The sequence below is a fragment of the Anolis carolinensis genome, chromosome 3 (assembly GCF_035594765.1).
Source record: "Anolis carolinensis isolate JA03-04 chromosome 3, rAnoCar3.1.pri, whole genome shotgun sequence".
NCBI lineage: Eukaryota > Metazoa > Chordata > Lepidosauria > Squamata > Dactyloidae > Anolis > Anolis carolinensis.
In genome coordinates, this window is record NC_085843.1 from 222,897,437 (window position 1) to 222,915,192 (window position 17,756).

A 17,756-nucleotide genomic window follows, 5' to 3' on the forward strand; every position below is an offset into this window, starting at 1 on the left:
ACTTTGGGGGGAGGCCTTATATTTAGCAATTCAGCAAAACTTCTACTAGGTCTTATTTTCTGGGGATGTCTTATTTTAGGGGAAACGGGATATGAGATGTGTTCCTTCCACTTTCATTTTCTGCTGTCATAGTTGGGAATAAAGGATCCTGAAGTTCCAGAAATTAATAACTACAGTGATAACTAATGATTGCTGTTAGTACATTAGTCCTGCAAAGCTTGTGATCCTGGGCTGAACTGACCCTGCTGATAATAGATGGTGTAGCCCAGCAAGGAAGCAGACTCTGTAGTTTTTTTTTTGGCTGACTGGAACCACTATAACGGCAAATATGGTCAGTTTTTGCAGGGCTTGTGCATAACAAGATGTGGATAACTGGATGGTTGTTCAAGTTCTCGCTACTGTGTGAGCACAGTTGGCTCTAGAAATATGCTTCCAATAACAATGTTCATTGCATCTTCTGCACATTAACTGTGGTGGTTTCTGGCTTTTGTAAAAATTCCCAGCTGAAATATCCATCACTATGCACTAACTAGTTCAAGTAAGCTGTAAAAGGAAAGAACAAAAGAAGAGCGAGGAAACGGATTATATTTATGAGATGAGAAGGGCGTTATCTAGCAATGAAAACTAACAATGAAAGGGGATAGGACTGGGAGAATTTCCTTAAAATATTTGCAATAATAGTAACAGTTCTGTTGGGTGACTATCTTCAGTGTTGCTCAAATGATCCACGAGGAGTGAGAAGCTCAGGATATTAGATTCTGGGACAGAACAAAAAGAATGAATAAACTATATTCCTTCAAGAATACTACTCAAGTAATTGTGTTAATGGACACTGCTTTCTTTTTCTTCATTATTGGTCATATTCATTAAATTTATCAGGAATGGGGAGTCATAATTACACTATGTAACAATTTTTTTAAAAAAAAATCTGTTCCTGGTTTGAAAGTGTTATTTCCCGTTTAATTGTGTGGTACTTACTTTGAAAGTAGTTGTGATACACCAGAAACTTCTTTTTTTTTGTGAATCTAAAAACAAATGTTGAATTGGTTGAGACTCTATGAGATATTCACATTGAAAAACTATAGCAAAATGTGTTGCAGGATGTCCTGCAGAAATAGTTTTTGCAGCTTAATAAGCTTTCCCCATGTTTTAATGACAGAACCAATTAGGAAATGACATTCATAACCCAGGAACAAAAATCGTGTCACATAGTGTAATTCTCTCCTGCCTCAGCCCCCCAGAAAAGCGATAAATGAAAAAAAAACCCACATAAAATATGCCCTCCAAACAAACCTGCAGTATCAAAATAGTTACACTTGGTGTTAAATAACAATTTGTAGGTAGCAAGATTTGTCTTACATTTCTGAGAAATGTTGTATTAGGGGTGGGAGGATTTATGCTCAAGAAATGTATGTTTCTGGATTCTAGCACCATATATGTTGAGAAAAATATTGATGCAAAACTAAAAATAATGGAGAACACAATATGATCCCCATATTTGCAGGGGATACATCCCTGCATAGGAGCCCCCAGTGGCACAGTGTGTTAAAGCGCTGAGAAATTGAACTTGCGGCCTGAAAAGTCGCAGGTTTGAATCTGCGGAGCAGAGTGAGCACCTGTGTTAGCCCCAGCTTCTGCCAATCTAGCAGTTCGAAAACATGAAAATGTGACTAAAGCAATTGGTACCACTTCAGCGGTAAGGTAACAGCACTCCATGCAGTCATGCCAGCCACATGACCTTGGAGGTGTCTACGGACAATGCTGGCTCTTCGGCTTAGAAATGGAGATAAGCACCAACCCCCAGAGTTGGACACAACTGGACTTAATGTCAGGGGGAAACCTTTACCTTTACCTACATCCCTGGACTTCGCATGGATACGTGAAACTGCAGATAATGGAGATCTCTATTATTTTCAAAAGGATTAATGATGGCATGATCAAGAAGAGGGTTTAGCTTGTACAAGAGGCCCAAAGTGAATAAGTGAAATCATGGATAAACAAAACTGCGTGCATCAGTTCCACTGATACAGTACTCATATGGTATATAATTTCCTCTTTCATCTCTATGGAGGGAGGATGGAAATTGGATATTTAAAACACTTTTAAACTTTTTTGTCCTTGCTACTTTGAAGCCCAGAATATTTCATGGAAATAAAATGCTTCAAGAAATAAAATTCATTTCTTCCAATACCCTACAGACTCCTAGACTCAACTGTTAACCTTTTTCCCCTGTAGAGAAATTTATATTTAAGACCTCTTCAGTCTTGTGTAACACTTTCTCTAGAATGAGCAAATGGAAAAAGACGACCAGAAAATTTGGGCAACTGCAGTTTTTTCTTGCAAAGGTGAGCAAAGCATCCCCTGCGGGCATTTCACATTACTCCCAACTTTCTCTGTTTCTCTTTCCATGAGCTGCAATTTGTACTTTGGCCTCAGACTGGAATTTTTCTGTAGTTTCTTACCAACATGCTTAGATTTCTTATGAATTGCTAGACACACAACAACATACACACATAGATAACAAAACTTGGAGAAGTTACTTTTGTTGATAACAATTCCCAGAACCTGGTTGTGCTGGCTGGAGAATGATGGGGATTTTAGTTCTCAAAAAGGTAATTTTTCCAAACACTGGCATGCACAGATAACTGATACAATTTGTACAGAATGAAATAGAAAGAACAAGCCACTGAATATGAAAATTGATCCTTTAATTTCATAGTAAAACTAACTAAAGTTAGCCGGTGTATGGAGCCATTAGTACAAAGCCAGCAGTCTTCAGCACTCAACACCTTGCTTAAATAAAATAATAATAATAATAATAATAATAATAATAATCTGCCAACTGCAAAAGGCCACCCTACTGGGATTTGTGTGCATCATCTGAAAATACACCACACAGTCCTAAACGCTTGAGAAATGTTCGACTTGTGATTCTGTAATATGAAATCCAGCATAAATATCTTGTTTGCTGTGTCATACTCAGTCTTTGTTTTCAATAATAATAATAATTTTATTACCTGCCTCTCCTTGCAGCTCAAAGCAGGGTACAACATCGGTAAAATCAAATTTATTAAAATACAAAATACACATGGTTAAAATGCTGGTTACTATCAACTGATAAATGCAGATAGAATTCACAAGCTAAAATTGACTGGGTAGGCCTGCTGGAAGAGATGGGTATTCAGTTGCATCTTAAATTCTGACAGCTCATTTAGCTGTTAAGAGCTCTTCCAGTAGGTCATTTCAGTCTTAAGGAGGAGGATGAAAAGGTCCTCTGAGTGACATTTGCCAGTTGGGTTCTGGTTGGTTAGAGTAAGCATTCTCCAGAGGACCTTTGTGTTCTAAAGGGCGGATTGAATGGGAGGTGATCCCGTAGGTAACCTGGACCCAAGCCATTTAGGGCTTTAACAGTCAAAACCAACACTTTGTAGGGATGTAGTATCTTTTGCAGAGACATCATTCTCAACTACATTTGGATTCTCAATGCTGTAAGAAACAATGCTGAAGAAACCTACACATATTTAAAACCACTTTTGGGACAGATGCATGTGAAGTTTAGTGCTTTATGCCACTACTTCTTAAACTGTGGGTCCCGATCCAAAATATTATTATTATTATTATTATTATTATTATTATTATTATTATTATTAAGGATGATGATGATGATGATGTAGTAGTAGTAGTAGTAGTAGTAGTAGTAAATTTATTGATTAGCCCTTAGGCCACATCACAGTACCAAACCAAACAAGAAACTTGATAAAACATGATTGCACTCCATATAGTGAGTTAAAAAACACAACAATATAATAAATAAATATGATAAAACTGAATATATACATCGTGTTTCCGTATCACCCCTACAATTTACCCCAATCAGCCTCACATATGTTGTTCTCAGACGTATTGCTTTGCTTAAAAACAGAGCTGTTTTATATGTTATTTTTGGGTCTTGGCCACACATAAAATATGTTGTTCTGATGTTGTATTCCCAATAGATTGTTTCGATATATGAACCAAGATACTAGTCTCCCACCTGCTGGCACAATTTACAATTAAATAATATATGTGCTATAACAACAACAACAACAACAACAACAACAACAACTTTTATTTTTGTACCCTGCCTCTATCTCCCCGAAGGCACTCGGGGTGGCTTACACATGGCACAAAGTGCCTAAAACAATGCATAAAATAAACACACAGTACAATATAGAGAGTAATACCAATAGCATATAAAACAACGATTTAAACTCAGATCAATGCCCAATAACCTATGGTGACAACTGCCATGAAATAGAGCACCCTTAGTTCAATGTTGGGGCCACAAAAAATGGCAACACTAAAAGGTATCTAAATACTACCCATTTACACAAAACAATTCACGATAATGTGCCGTGTTTACTGTGGACTCTGCAGATAATGCTTCACCTGTACTCCACAAAAAGGAAAATCAGTCTGTTTAGCAAGTATTGCAAATGCTGATTTATTTTCAGCAGATGTTTGATTTTATACCTATTTTATATACCTATATACCTGGGGTCATGTAAAGGTTTCTCAAGCGGAAAGAGATTACGAGTGAAAAAAGTTTAAGAAGCCCTGCCTTTTGCCACCAGATTTCCTGTATGACAACAGATTTTCATGAAGGCAAACAAAAACTTGCATATTTCCTCAAATTGGATATATATGAATAAATAGATTAGTCTTCCCAATCACTGTTGGGAATGAGAGGAACAACTGTTTAGCTAAATCTACCACCTTCACACAACTCAAAGTAGCTTACAAGTATAGACAGACATTTATCTGTCTTATTTTATTCCTACAAAGAGTTATTTTTGGCCTGCAATTTGCTTCTACAGTGATGGGAACAATCAGTTTCTTGCTGTTACAGGAAATATGAAACCTATACAAGCACCTGGCTCTCTTGCAGAATCTCCATGACATGGCATGTGCTTTTGCTCAAGCTTTGCCACTATTGATTATCTTGTCTAGATCTGTGTTCTCATAATTTGTGCTAATTTCTAATTGTTTTCCTATTAAGTTCTCTCTTCCTCCACAATATACAGGCTTGGGTCTAGTATCATTAACAGATAAGTGATGAGTTTTCATCACTGAGTTCTGCATGCCAGGAAAAGCTTCACCAGCTCAATTTCTCCATGTGGCAAAGCTGTGAATTATGAAATCTGGCAGGAGTTCATTTCATTTTTAAAAGGAAGTTTCTAGTCACTGTGGTAGATTGGCTTAATATTATCTGTTCACATCTGGTGACATGTCAGAAGCTGGTAGCCAAGGTTGGGCAGAATTTCCAAATATGCGCATATCAATAGTAGAAGTGAAATAAAATAAAATATTGGGGTCTGTACAGGTCACTTTCTTTTCAACAGAGTACAGTGGTATCCGCTAGAGCAGTGGTTTTCAAGCTATGGATCCCCAGATGTTTTGGCCTTTCACTCCCAGAAATCATAACAGCTGGTAAACTGGCTGGGATTTCTGGGAGTTATAGGCCAAAATACCTGGAGACCCACAGGTTGAGAACACTGCACTAGAGGGTTTGGTACCAGGACCTAAATCTGTGAATGCTCAAGGCCCATTATATACAATAGCTTAATAAAATGGCATCCCTTGTTTTTTTTAAAATGGCAAGCAATTCAAAACAAGTGCTGAGGAGAGCCTGAAGATCTGTGAACTGGCAGGAAGCCACAGCAGGACACAGCATGTCTACATAGCAACAAAGTGCTTGGTGCATGGGTAAAAAAATTATCACAATTGGCTTTTTGGACATTTCCTCCCAAATATTTTCAGGCTGTGGTTGATTGAATGTCAGTGGAATAACCATTGATGTGGAGACCAACTGTACAGAGAGCTTTTAGCAGACTTCAGAACTTGTTTCCATCCTTCTTCAAAATTTGCCATGCTGGCTTTAGCAAATGGAAGTTGTAGTCCAGGATGTGAAATGACCACTGTTATACAATGTGTCAAAATTCAAACCAACTGCAACAAATGCAGGAATTATACGACATCCAAACTCCGCGTATGCAAAGATCTTGGCGGAAGGTTTTCTACATTGCAGAAAGTGCCCAGGTATGTCACAGAACATTTCTGGAGAATACTGAGGAAACAGTCTGAACACTTTGCAATACACACTATTTTTCAGCAGCAGACAAGTTCCAACATTTTGGCCCAAATCTGTTTTTTCCAACTAAAATACACTCACCGAACCCATGGGATTTATAGAAGTCATTCCTTACTGTTGCTCCAACTGGGTCAACATGTGGACTAGCAAGTGGATTTGGGTCTTTTCATATAATTTTTTTTAAAGTTAAATACCTGTGAATTACAAAACCATACTAATTTACCCCATCTCACATTACAAAACACACACCATGTATTAGGGAGCAGCTAAAGTAGGATAAATAGAGAGTTCAGGGGTTTTTTTTGTTTTGTTTTAAACAAGGTATCATTAAAAAAAATCAGTTTTACCTGATAGTGCAAGGCCTTGATAATGTTTCTCCTGGAGGAATTTCCTTGGGAAGGTGTTTGTTCCACAATGCAGCTGCTGCTAATGAAAAGGCCTTGCTCTTATTGCAGACAGTGGCCACACCTGGATTAGATTCCCACCAGCTAGTTTTAAATTGACTGCAGTCATCAAGCTTAAGTATTACAATTATATATTTTATTAGCAATATTAACATTAAAATGTTAAAATCACAAGGTTGTGTTTCCGGTTTATGTTTTATTAAACAAATGCTATTTACAAAGATAATAATAATTTCAGTTATTGGCAGTAAAGAGATTACATTTATTCACCAAGTAGTTGGGTTTTTCTCAGTCAGACTTGGAGCAACCTGTGAAATTTACCAACAGAGACGAGTCACATTTTTAGATCACAGAAATGATCATGGTATCAAGCACTGAGGTGATCCAAACCCAAAAGCACAAAAGGAAGAAATGGCGCTTGGCACAATAATTTGACACAGTATGTCAGGTTATGCACACTATTATCACACAGTCCTGGTGGGTCAGAAAAGAGGTTAGAGAATTGCAAAAGTAATGGGGCTGTTATGAGAAGGGGATAGCAGAAAAACCATTCTAAACTAAAATTATGGTACTGTTTCGTTATCCGGGCAGACTCCAAAACGGAGCCTAGACAGAGAAGGATAGTCCATTTTACTGGAAGGGGGGGGGGGTTGAAGGAATTAAACCATTTCCCCGTTTTGCTGGTTATTCCCCCCCGTTCGTCCGTGTCATAAACAATGTGGCAACACAGGTGGGGGAAATGATTTAATTCAGTGGTTCCCAAACCTTTTTTGACCCGGGATCATTTTCACCAGGGACGACTCTCCAACATTAGTACCAAAAGGGTTACAAATTAGTTTTTGGTCAACTTTAGACTCAGTTTGGTTATTTCGATTGCCGATTAAGAAAATTGCATTGAATAGACCACATCAGCTGTAGTTTCTGATACATAACATATCTAGTAGCTATCTAGTAGTCATCATCTGCTCGCCCACAGAAAACCTTATTTAATAATCTAGACCTGATATGGTCTATCCAATGCAATTTTCTGAATCAGCACCCCAAATAACCCCAGCAACAGACCTAAAAATGAAGGCACCAAGGCACCCCCACTTCCAGGCGCCACATGGAACTGCTCTGCTCAGTGGGACGGAGGAGTAGAAGAAGCAGTCAGAAGGCTTGTCATGCCTTTCAGGGGCTGTCATCCTCTCCCCTCCCGATATCCCAGTGGCCTTGGAAATATAAGAGAGTTTCGTGACACCATTTGCTCTCATTGCAACGCTATACCAACGGTGAGGCTGCGGACCATAGATTAGTCCTTAGGGACCACTGGTTTAACTACTTACCCCCCCCCCCCCATAAAGAAAATTGCATTGAATAGACCACATGGACTATCCTTCTCTATCTAGGCCCCCCTTTTGGCCTTCACCTGGATAGCTTGCTATCTGTGAACAGTACTAAATGTTGGCCATCTTAGATGGCCTCTGATTTGCTAGTAAAATGTCACAAAAGGCATTTCTAAATACTGTGTCACCAACATGAAATGTTTGGAAAGCCATTTTACAGTTTCAACCAAAACTGAGATTCGTGTGTGTGTGTGTGTGTGTGTGTGTGTGTGTGTGTGTGAGAGAGAGAGAGAGAGAGAGATCACAGAAATCCACTCTAGAAAGTGGACTTTTTTTAAAAAAGGGAATAGAGACAGAATGAAAACATCCTAAAAATATGAAGGAAAGAGAGTTTAGACACCGCCTTTGATTACCATAATTCATGTCATGCCTAAATGTACCAGTGTATTTTATCTACTACAAACATCTTTTGGGTCAGAAAAAAATACTTCAGAACACTGGCGAAAAGGATGGGAAAACTGCCAGAAAAACCACAGGGTAAGCAAAACATCATCTGAACCTTTTTTTAAAGGAGCATGCACAGCAATAAATACTTCTTCCCAAAATCTATGTTCCATCTTGATAATCTCCTAAAACAACAGAGTACTTCCGAACAGAGGTGCTAATGGGATGAGACTTATCAAAGCCAGTCAGTTAATGTCATAATTTCATGTAACAAAGGCTGAAGAATTTCTTAATGCAAAAAAACAAAAAATAAAAAACAACTATTAACTTACAATTAATACAGTTTATACAATGGCATAAAACCGCTGCCCTCTATCACATGCCTAATAAATTTTCAACTCATATCTCAATTTCATATATCTTTTAAAATTACCTGTGTGCATTATTTGTTATCCCAAACGAAACAGCAAAAGCATGTGTAGGGTACTCCATTCTCCCTTCCCATTCTCAATTTTACCAGTTTGCTATCTATGCTCTTCCTCAGATCCTGTGATCTGTAGGAGGTAAAAAAAGAAAAGAAATGGAAAATAAAAATAAAGGATAGGAAACCACAGATAAGAGAGATGGATTTTGAAAGACCTTCTGTGTCACAGTAAACAAAAAAAAGCCATCTTTCCCACAACACAATATGCTGTGCTAGCTCCGGTGAATGAGTCAGGTGATAATATTGAAGAGGTTTGTGATTTTAAGTAATTTCCGAATGCAATCCCCAATGTCATATACTTGTTCTGAAACACAATTTCTAGAGAACTAGATAAGCTGGTGGTTCTTAACCTGTGGGTCCCCAGGCTGAGAACCACTGACATAAGCTATGCACTGCGGTGGAGTTCCAATGGAATCATCCAATGTCAAAGAACTGGTACATTTTGGCAGGGTAGATCTGGGAGATGTCCAAGAAAGCATTTTTAAAGCTCTAGTCTAGCATTTATCTTACATAATTATCCTCTGTATAGTTCGTTTATAATTTGGATGGATTTCCAGGGTACTTATCACAAGAGAAGGTCTCAGACATGCTGACCAGAAAGAGAATGGAAAGAATTTCGTTTATTCAACAGGTAACTAGCAGGATCTCACTGATCATAGAATCATAGAATCATAGAATAGTAGAGTTGGAAGAGACCACATGGGCCATCTAGTCCAAACCCCTGCTAAGAAGCAGGAAATCGCATTCAAAGCACCCCCGACAGATGGCCATCCAGCCTCTGCTTAAATGTACATTCCTATATCAGAACAGCACAAACTTGTCTCTTTCTTCCTCTAGAACAGAGGTTTCGAAACATTTCCTATTGGTAACACGATATTTTTAGATATGCATCATTGCACGACATAGTAATTCAGTTTCACTAGCAAAACAGAAGTTAAATCACCCCGTTAGAAGAGATATGGACACATCCATAAATTGCAATAATGAAATTCATGGGGACATAACGTATCTCATGAAAATATACATGATTTATTGCTGATTTCACAAAGATTCAGGACCCTTCTACACAGCTGTATAAAATCCAGATTATCTGCTTTGAACTGGATTAATTGGATTTCTCGTTACGTTCAAGCGACATACCTACACATTGCAGTCGACACAGTAATATGTTGCAGCACATAGTTTGGAAAGATGTGCACCAGAACATATTCTAGAAATGCAGCTAAACATACCATTTATCATATCAGTAATTTTCTCTACACATAAATGTTATGCAAGTACTAAAATGTCACACATGAAAGAGGTGAAACCTAATACAAGTGAAACCAAAATATTTTTAGTGTTCAACTAAGAGCCTTCCACACAGCTATATAACCCAGAATATCAAGGCAGAAAATCCCACAATATCTGCTTTGAACTGGGTTATCTGAGTCCACACTGAGTCCACATATATTCTAGTTCAGAGCAGAAAATATGGGATTTTATTCAGCTTTGTGAAAGGGATCCAAGCCTGTAAAGGAATTATTTTGGCAACAGGGAAAACTGGTTTCAGTTTACAACCATTTTAAGTACTTTCTTAAAAATTGAAATATTAGGTACAATTTGGAAATGTTCAAAAATCTCCTTTTAATCTTTCTAGACACCTCAGCTTTAACCAATACATAAATAAGTAAATTTGTTGTTCTCATCACTTTCAAGACAGATCTACTCATGAAACGAGTACTCCTGTTTTCAGTTGGGTTTTACTCTACGACAGTGGTTCTCAACCTGTAGGTCCCCAGATGTTTTGGCCTTCAACTTCCAGAAATCCTAACAGCTGGTAAACTGGCTGGGAGTTGTAGGTCAAAACACCTGAGGACCCATAGTTTGAGAACCATTGTTCTGTGATAAACATATATAGGATCACAGACTTGTTGTACAAGAATGAAACTGATCTAAAATTGGGATTTCAACACAATGATTAGCATAAAACTAAGACATCCAATAAGAAATCTATCCTACTTCATAATGCTTTTTTTTGTCCAAAACAGCACTGTGGGGATTATCAGTTCAAATCGTCGTATATCCAGTCATCTTGGCTGAATAAAACACAGTTCCACAATATTAAAAGCATATTCTATCACCCCACGCTGCATTAATTTTTTTTAAGTAAACATTTCCAAGAGTCTGAAATGGTATAAAATGAATGTTAACAGGATTCAAAGATGTGATTTTCTGCCTTGATATTCTGGGATATATGGCTATGTGAAAGGAGATGGAGGCCCTAAGGAGAATTTATCACAGCTATTTCTAGCCAAGTTATGTTTTGTGGCCCCTTCTATACTACCATATAATCCATATTATCAAAGCAGATAATCCACATTATCTGCTTTGAACTGGATTATGAGTCTACGCTGCCATATAATCCAGTTCAAAGCAGACAATCAGAATTTTCTATGGCAGTGTTGAAGGGGCCTGAGTCTACACTTCCATATAAACCAGTTCTAAGCATATAATGTGGATTTTAGAAAACAGTGTAGAAAGGCCCTCAAAGGGCTTCCACAGCTGAGTGGGGTCTTGAACGCTGATCTCCAGTCATAATCCAGTGCTGAAACTACTACATTATACTGCTTAAACCTATCTAAATATGCTGGTATTAATCATAATTATATGTGAAAAAACGGAAACAACTCCAGCAACATTTCTTATTGCATCAGAACTGACTTTCATGCAGGCAGAATATAGTACTTTGATCCCCTGACTCATAGATATCAATCAAAGGACTCAATAAAAATACCAGAATTCACTATTTTTTCTCCTGGTATCCTTTGTGGTGCTCCATGCAGTCATGCCGGCCACATGACCTTGAAGGTATCTATGGACGCCAGCTCTTCGGTTTAGAAATTGGAGATGTGCACCAATCCCCAGAGTTAGACACGACTAGATTTAATGTCAGGGGAAAACCTTTACCATTACCTTATCCTTAGTGGTTACTTTTGTAATAAACTCTGTGAGAAAAGATCTGTGCTTAGACACCACCACTCTACACTTGGAGACGCTATCAAAAGTCCAGAAAAAGGAGAGTGATTCTACACTGCAATTTGGCCCCTGGGTCTTGTGAATTCTGTATTTTGCATGACTTGTGATTTTGGCTCTTGCAATTAGTAATTCATTTTTGATATTCTTCCTTATGACCAGAAGGCAAAATTGTTCAGAGCATTTCCTAATCCAGAAAATGTCTCCCTTTGGCACATGTCTCTTTTCCTGAAAATGTCCTGGTGCCAATGAGTCTCCATGGAATAAGGTCTCCTTCTTCTATATGAGATGGACAACAAGGACAGAGAAGCCTGCCCCCAAAGCCAACCCCAGCTGCATGAACATCATCATCAACACCCCTGCTGCCTCTGACAATTCTTTGGGAGTGACTTTGGGGCCATAGATTGTTGACAGTGTGATCAGGTAGCCATTACTGAATCCAAGGAGTGCAGTGAAGACCACTGGATAGATGTCATGGGCAAAAATTACTCTTGCGCTGTGCATTCGTGGCTGATAATTGCAAAGCATGAAGATTGGTATGAAAATAGTCCTCAGCAGAGCCATAGTAGGCAACAACCAGCTTTTTGGTCCAGGGACTTGGATCCAGGCAGTGATCTGGCGTCCACACAAGTCAGCAAAGTTGTACAGCAGGAAGCTAGTAAGTGGGGTGAAGTACTTGTCTGTCCACAAGCCCCCAGAGACCTTGTTGACTGATTCTATGCTGGATGAGACTGCAGGGAAAATCATGATAGAGATGAAATAGATGTAGAAGACACAGAAGCCCAATGTACTGATCTTCTTCAGGATGGACCACAAGGGAGGGACACTTCCAGTATAGTCTCTATTCAGTGGGAAGTGACTGGTATTGCTTGTTACCACAACCTCTTCCTCCACATAATCGGTGGGCAAGATGCATGGTGACTGTGTGATGTCCTTCTTTCTTTTTATATAGTAGCTGCAAGAATAATAATAGAATCATAGATTGGAAGAGACCACATTGGCCAGCCAGTCCAAACCCCTAACATGCAGGAAAAGCACAATCAAAGCGGCACTGACAGATGACCACCCAAGCTCTGAGATGAGAGTGGAAAAAAGACACTATCACTCCAACAGACAAACATATAGACGGTGAAGTTCTTAACCCAAAATGCCCTTATCTCAAAGTGAATTTCTGCACTGGATGATGCTATTAATCCCTTCTGGCCCTCTGAAACCGCCCTCCTTCCCACATGTTTTGTTACATGTTTTTAAATAAGAAAATGCACTTTATAAGTAACAAATAATTCACATTCACATGGAACAATAAAAAGAAAGATCAACTTTAAAATGGTAGAAACACACAGTTGTGGCAAGGAAGCGTAAAGCACCAAGTGAAGAGGCAGAAGCATCATTTTCTTCATACTGTACTCATTCCAGTCTCCCTCTCTCTCTTGCTCTCTGTCCCTCTCTCTTCTTGAAGCCAAACATACCATGAAAAAAATCACATAAGATCATCACAAAGTTCCTCAAAGCGGAAAAGAACAAGGCAGACAGCAATCTCTCAAAGCGGACAAGAGCATGAGGCACGGAGGCATGAGGTACGAGGCATGGAGGCTGCTCCCTTGAAGCCCTACAGCCCTGCACTCTGGCCCTAGCGTTCCATATGGCAAAAGCTCTTAACTCAAAAGGCTGCTTGTATGTCAAAGCAAAACAAGGGCTGAGCGACAACTCTTAACTCAAATTGTTCATAAGTTGGGACACTCTTAAGTTGAGGTTCCACTGTAGTTATCATTATTACCAACATCAGGTTCCACAAAGACTTCCTCAAAGCCAGCAAGTACTACTCTACATTTGGCCATCCATATTGTGGGTTTAACTTTTGCAGATCAGATTATTAGTGGATTAGATTAATAGGTTTTCTCTAGGTCCTACAGTGCAAATCTATGGCCAACATCTGCTATAAGTTGATCGCAGAGTCATACTAGAGGACTTAGAAACTCTTAAGCGAGAACACTTTTATAGATTAGTGGTTCTCAACCTTTGGTTCGTCAGGTGTTTTGGACTTCTACTTTCAGTGATTGAGAACCACTGTGCTAGATACCTGTATGTCCTCCAGCATGGCTCTATGGCAGGCCTGCACAGCTTGTGGCCCTTCAGGCGTTTGGGACTCCAACTTCCAAAAGCCCTAGCTGGCTTGGTTATGCAAGACTGCTCTATGGTCAACTTCCACTTGGAGTTTAAAGATATTCCCTTAGAGGATATTCCCTTAGGTTAAAATAGTAGCATTTTCTTATTTGAAGTTTTCACTTTCACAGGGCTTCTGCATTATAATCCGCATGAAAGTGAAGGGAATTAAGACTATAATGTCAACCTTATGTCCTGTCTGTTTTTACATTTGACAGGCTCTCTAAGGCTAAAGAGTTTACTTTCCCCAGCGACCCCTCCTAGCTAGCATGGTGATGTAGGCTGGGGAATTCTTGGAGATTTACTCGAAAAGGTAACATCTGCAAGCTCTGTTAAATTGTACAGTTAATCCAAAATCAGAAATCTTGATTTGGAAATAGCAAAACAGAGCAGCAATGAATGCACAGCATAAGAAGAGGGAAGCTGTAGGAAAAGAAAGGCTCATGGCATCCTGAGAGATATGCTTTGGAACTAAGCCATTAAGGCACACGCTGAGTCCTGACCTGTTAGCCTGACAAGATTTACCTGGCATACTCCAGTTTAGGAAGGATCAAGTACATCCCAATGCACACAATAATGAAGACGTCTGCTGTCAGGAAGTAGGCCAGAGCACTGTCTGTAACTTCAGAGGCTGCTGCCAGGTCCACCACCGATGCGACAGCACTCAATGTGCCTCCCATGGCCTGACCTATATGACAAGGATGGTAAAATGAGAGGGTGGGGAGGAAAGAGGACCAAAGTCAGGGAATGGTGAAATAAGCATCAGCCTCTGCTGGCTTAGTCTGAGGAAGGCAGTTTGGGCAGAGAGCTGCTCTGAAGCCAAGTAAAAGAAGCTGAAACTGAGGCGCAAGAGAGTGAAGCAGCTAACAAATGCTATATCTACACTAGAGAATCAATACAGTTTGACACCACTTGAACTGCTTGACTCAATCCTAGGGAATCCTCTTTGGTGGAAAAGGCGAAAGATCATGTCAAGCTACTACTCCCAGGATTCTATAGATTGGCACCACTGCAGTTAAAGTGCCATTAAACTGCATTAATTATACAGTGTAAATCCAGTGAGAGCCTGGCATTCCAGCTGCATTTCCTATGCTGAAGTACATAGTTAGTTGCCCACAGCATTGCTTTGGAATGTTGACAGTATATCTGCCTTTAGTTTTGTCCCAGAATTCGGTCAAAAGTCCTTTTGGGGTCTATTTCTCCCAGTGTAGTCTAGAAAAATTGAATTCCTGAACTTTTCCCAAGCACCTTGGCACTCCTGCAAACTCATATGTCTTTTCATCCCGTCTAACTCTAAATTCACTTGCATGATTATGGTTAAGTAACTGTGGAGCCCCCAATGGTTAAATTGCTGAGCTGCTGAACTTGCAGACTGAAAGGTCAGTGGTTCAAATCCGGGGAGTGGAGCGAGCTCCCACTGTTAGCCCCAGTTTCTGCCAATCTAGAAGTTTGAAAACATGCAGATGTGAGTAGATCAATAGGTACCACTCCGGCGGGAAGGAAACGGCACTCCATGCAGTCATGCTGGCAAAATGACCTTGGATGTGTCTACGGACAATGCCAGCTCTTTGGCTTAGAAATGGAGATGAGCACCAACCTCCAGAGTCAGACATGACTAGACTTAATGTCAGGGGAAAACCTTTACCTTTACCTAACTGTGGTCACCCCCCCCCCCTCTGGGGAAGTTTGGATTTGTTTATGAACACACAGAAATGATAGAAGTGCAGAATTTCTACATTTGAGGGGTCAATAGCAATATATTTCTAAAGCTAAGATGAATAAAAAGCATATTTAGGGAGAAGAGGTTAATCAAATGGTATTATCTGTACATGTTTTTATTTATTGTCTTTGGAAGCCTCCCTGGGTTCCCATTCTGGGAGAAAAGTAGCATATAAATTACTTTTGTAATTTGTAATTACTTTCTGTACATGTTTTTATTCGTTGTCTTTGGAAGCCTCCCTGGGTTCCCATTCTGGGAGAAAAGTAGCATATAAATTAATTTATAATAATTAATAATAAATAAATTTGTGTTGGCATAACCGACTTACCCTCCCAATGGGAGCCCTACCCTCCCAATGGGCAAGCTGCTTTTCAATTATTATTTTTTCCTTTTAAAAATTTCAATAATAGCTTTTGAGGCAGGTTTAAGGGAATTATTCTTCAGAAAGACAATTCACATTTTTTGTTGCTTGCAATCTCTGCATAGGCTTTAATTGGCTAAAATCGTGACAACTCTAAACCTTTCGCAAACAGGCAAACAACAGGAATAGGCTCTGAATTATCGTGATTAAAAAACTACCACAGCTAAGTCTTGGGAAGTTTGCTTCTTTGGACCATAAATTCCAGAATCCCACTGACAGAATGGATACTTGCAAATATAACCTCCAACTTCTGGTTTAAATTTAAATGTTATAGCTCACATTAGCAAAAACTAGGTCATTTTTAAAATGCTACTTCTGAAAAGTAGTTTTTCAAACATCTTGTGAGCAATGCTTTCTTCCCTCCCATCTTTATTTCCTGACACTTCATTTTTCTACATAGTGCAGGGTTCTTCTACATATGGTGTGTTTTTTCCCTTTCTGCATTGAAAAAACTAACTAACATTATAAATGATCTCATAGTTTGTAAATGTGAGGAGGTTTCTATAATAAGGACTGTGGTGAGGACTTCCACAATGGATCAGCCCCTAATATATCCTTTGCTATAGCCCAGAAAATTATAAACTGAAATCTTTGCATAGTTTTGCCTCTCCCTCACTCCACCCTGCCTTCTTTCTATCTTCAAATACATTTCTAGCACTAATATCACCTAACAAACCTCGAGGGGCCTCATCATTCATAGCTGCAAACATGGAACTCATCAGTTATGGAAATGAGTGTTAATGTTGAATATAAAATGAGACAATGCAAAGTTTTGTATTTTCTCTGAGACACAAACAAACATGGAGCTGAATGCAGATGTTTTTTTTTATCCAAAAACTAAAGTTTAGTTCCTCAACAGAGATGTCACAAGACAAGACTTTTAAAAGAATACTGAAACAAGAGAATGGGTGAAATCCAGGATAAAATGACAAGTCAGCTCATTTTGTCTGCTGAGTTTGTCTTCAAGTTTCCTTCATCAAATAGTCCATGGTTCTTTATTTTAAATGCCAGTTTGCATTTGTCTTTATTAAGAGTGAACTCAATGGTCATGTGAGTTTGAGCAGCCAAAACCTTATGCCCAAAGGCAGCCCACACACCTTGTTCACAAACATAACTAAAGAATTCAGCAGTTTTATTTACTGAATTGTCAGTTTAGATGTCATAGGGAGATTTGTTTTAAATCTTGGAAGCTATTTTGTATTCCATGTCAGTAGAAAGGTGGGGTATAAAGTAAATAAAAAAGTAACCTGAAATCAATGCCTGGGAATTCCTCATTGGAAAACATCCTGAAAGGCCAAAGATGCTACTGCTGAAGATTGTAGCAGCGCTACTGCTGATAACCACACAAACGATGATGACGATAAAAAACCACGGAGTCCAAGCAGAGGTGTCCACTTTGACTAATGCTGTGATCACCATCAAAACCGCTAACATGGTGACCAAGGAGGACAGAATGCGTACGCTGACAGAGACCCTGAAAGGGGGAGAAAAATCAATTATTGGCATGCGAATTTGAACAAAAGACTCAAGTTGTCTTGAGATATTGTAACTTGACTGACAAGATGTTACAGTATCAGAGGGCAGCCTTGTAAAGAAAAGGAAACAAAAAGAAAGAAGAGAGATCCTAAGCAATGGGTGAGCAGGGAAATA

At 39.1% G+C, this 17,756-nt stretch overlaps 2 protein-coding genes across 4 annotated transcripts in view; both read right to left on the bottom strand.

The window, feature by feature from the left end:
* Positions 1 to 6,565, bottom strand: part of cdh23 (cadherin related 23) — a 669,485-nt gene extending 662,920 nt beyond the window's left edge. For both annotated transcript variants that reach the window (XM_008106631.2, XM_062976257.1), the window contains exon 1: positions 6,478 to 6,565. The gene's annotated coding sequence lies outside the window, so the exon portion shown is untranslated. The remainder of the gene's footprint in view (positions 1 to 6,477) is intronic.
* An 88-nt stretch (positions 6,566 to 6,653) lies between these two features.
* The window catches only part of slc29a3 (solute carrier family 29 member 3), a 55,538-nt gene continuing 44,435 nt past the window's right edge, over positions 6,654 to 17,756 (bottom strand). The window contains exons 4-8 of one of the 2 annotated variants that reach the window (XR_010004633.1): positions 17,354 to 17,580; positions 14,491 to 14,653; positions 11,743 to 12,757; positions 8,737 to 8,857; positions 6,737 to 6,842 (exon numbers count right to left, since the gene is read on the bottom strand). Coding sequence is in view for 1 of the 2 variants with exons in the window: in XM_062976260.1 (XP_062832330.1) it covers positions 12,082 to 12,757; positions 14,491 to 14,653; positions 17,354 to 17,580 (1,066 nt within the window). In the remaining variant the exon portion in view is untranslated. Of the gene's footprint in view, positions 12,758 to 14,490; positions 14,654 to 17,353; positions 17,581 to 17,756 lie in introns of both variants that reach the window. The other variant, XM_062976260.1, reaches the window with a different exon arrangement.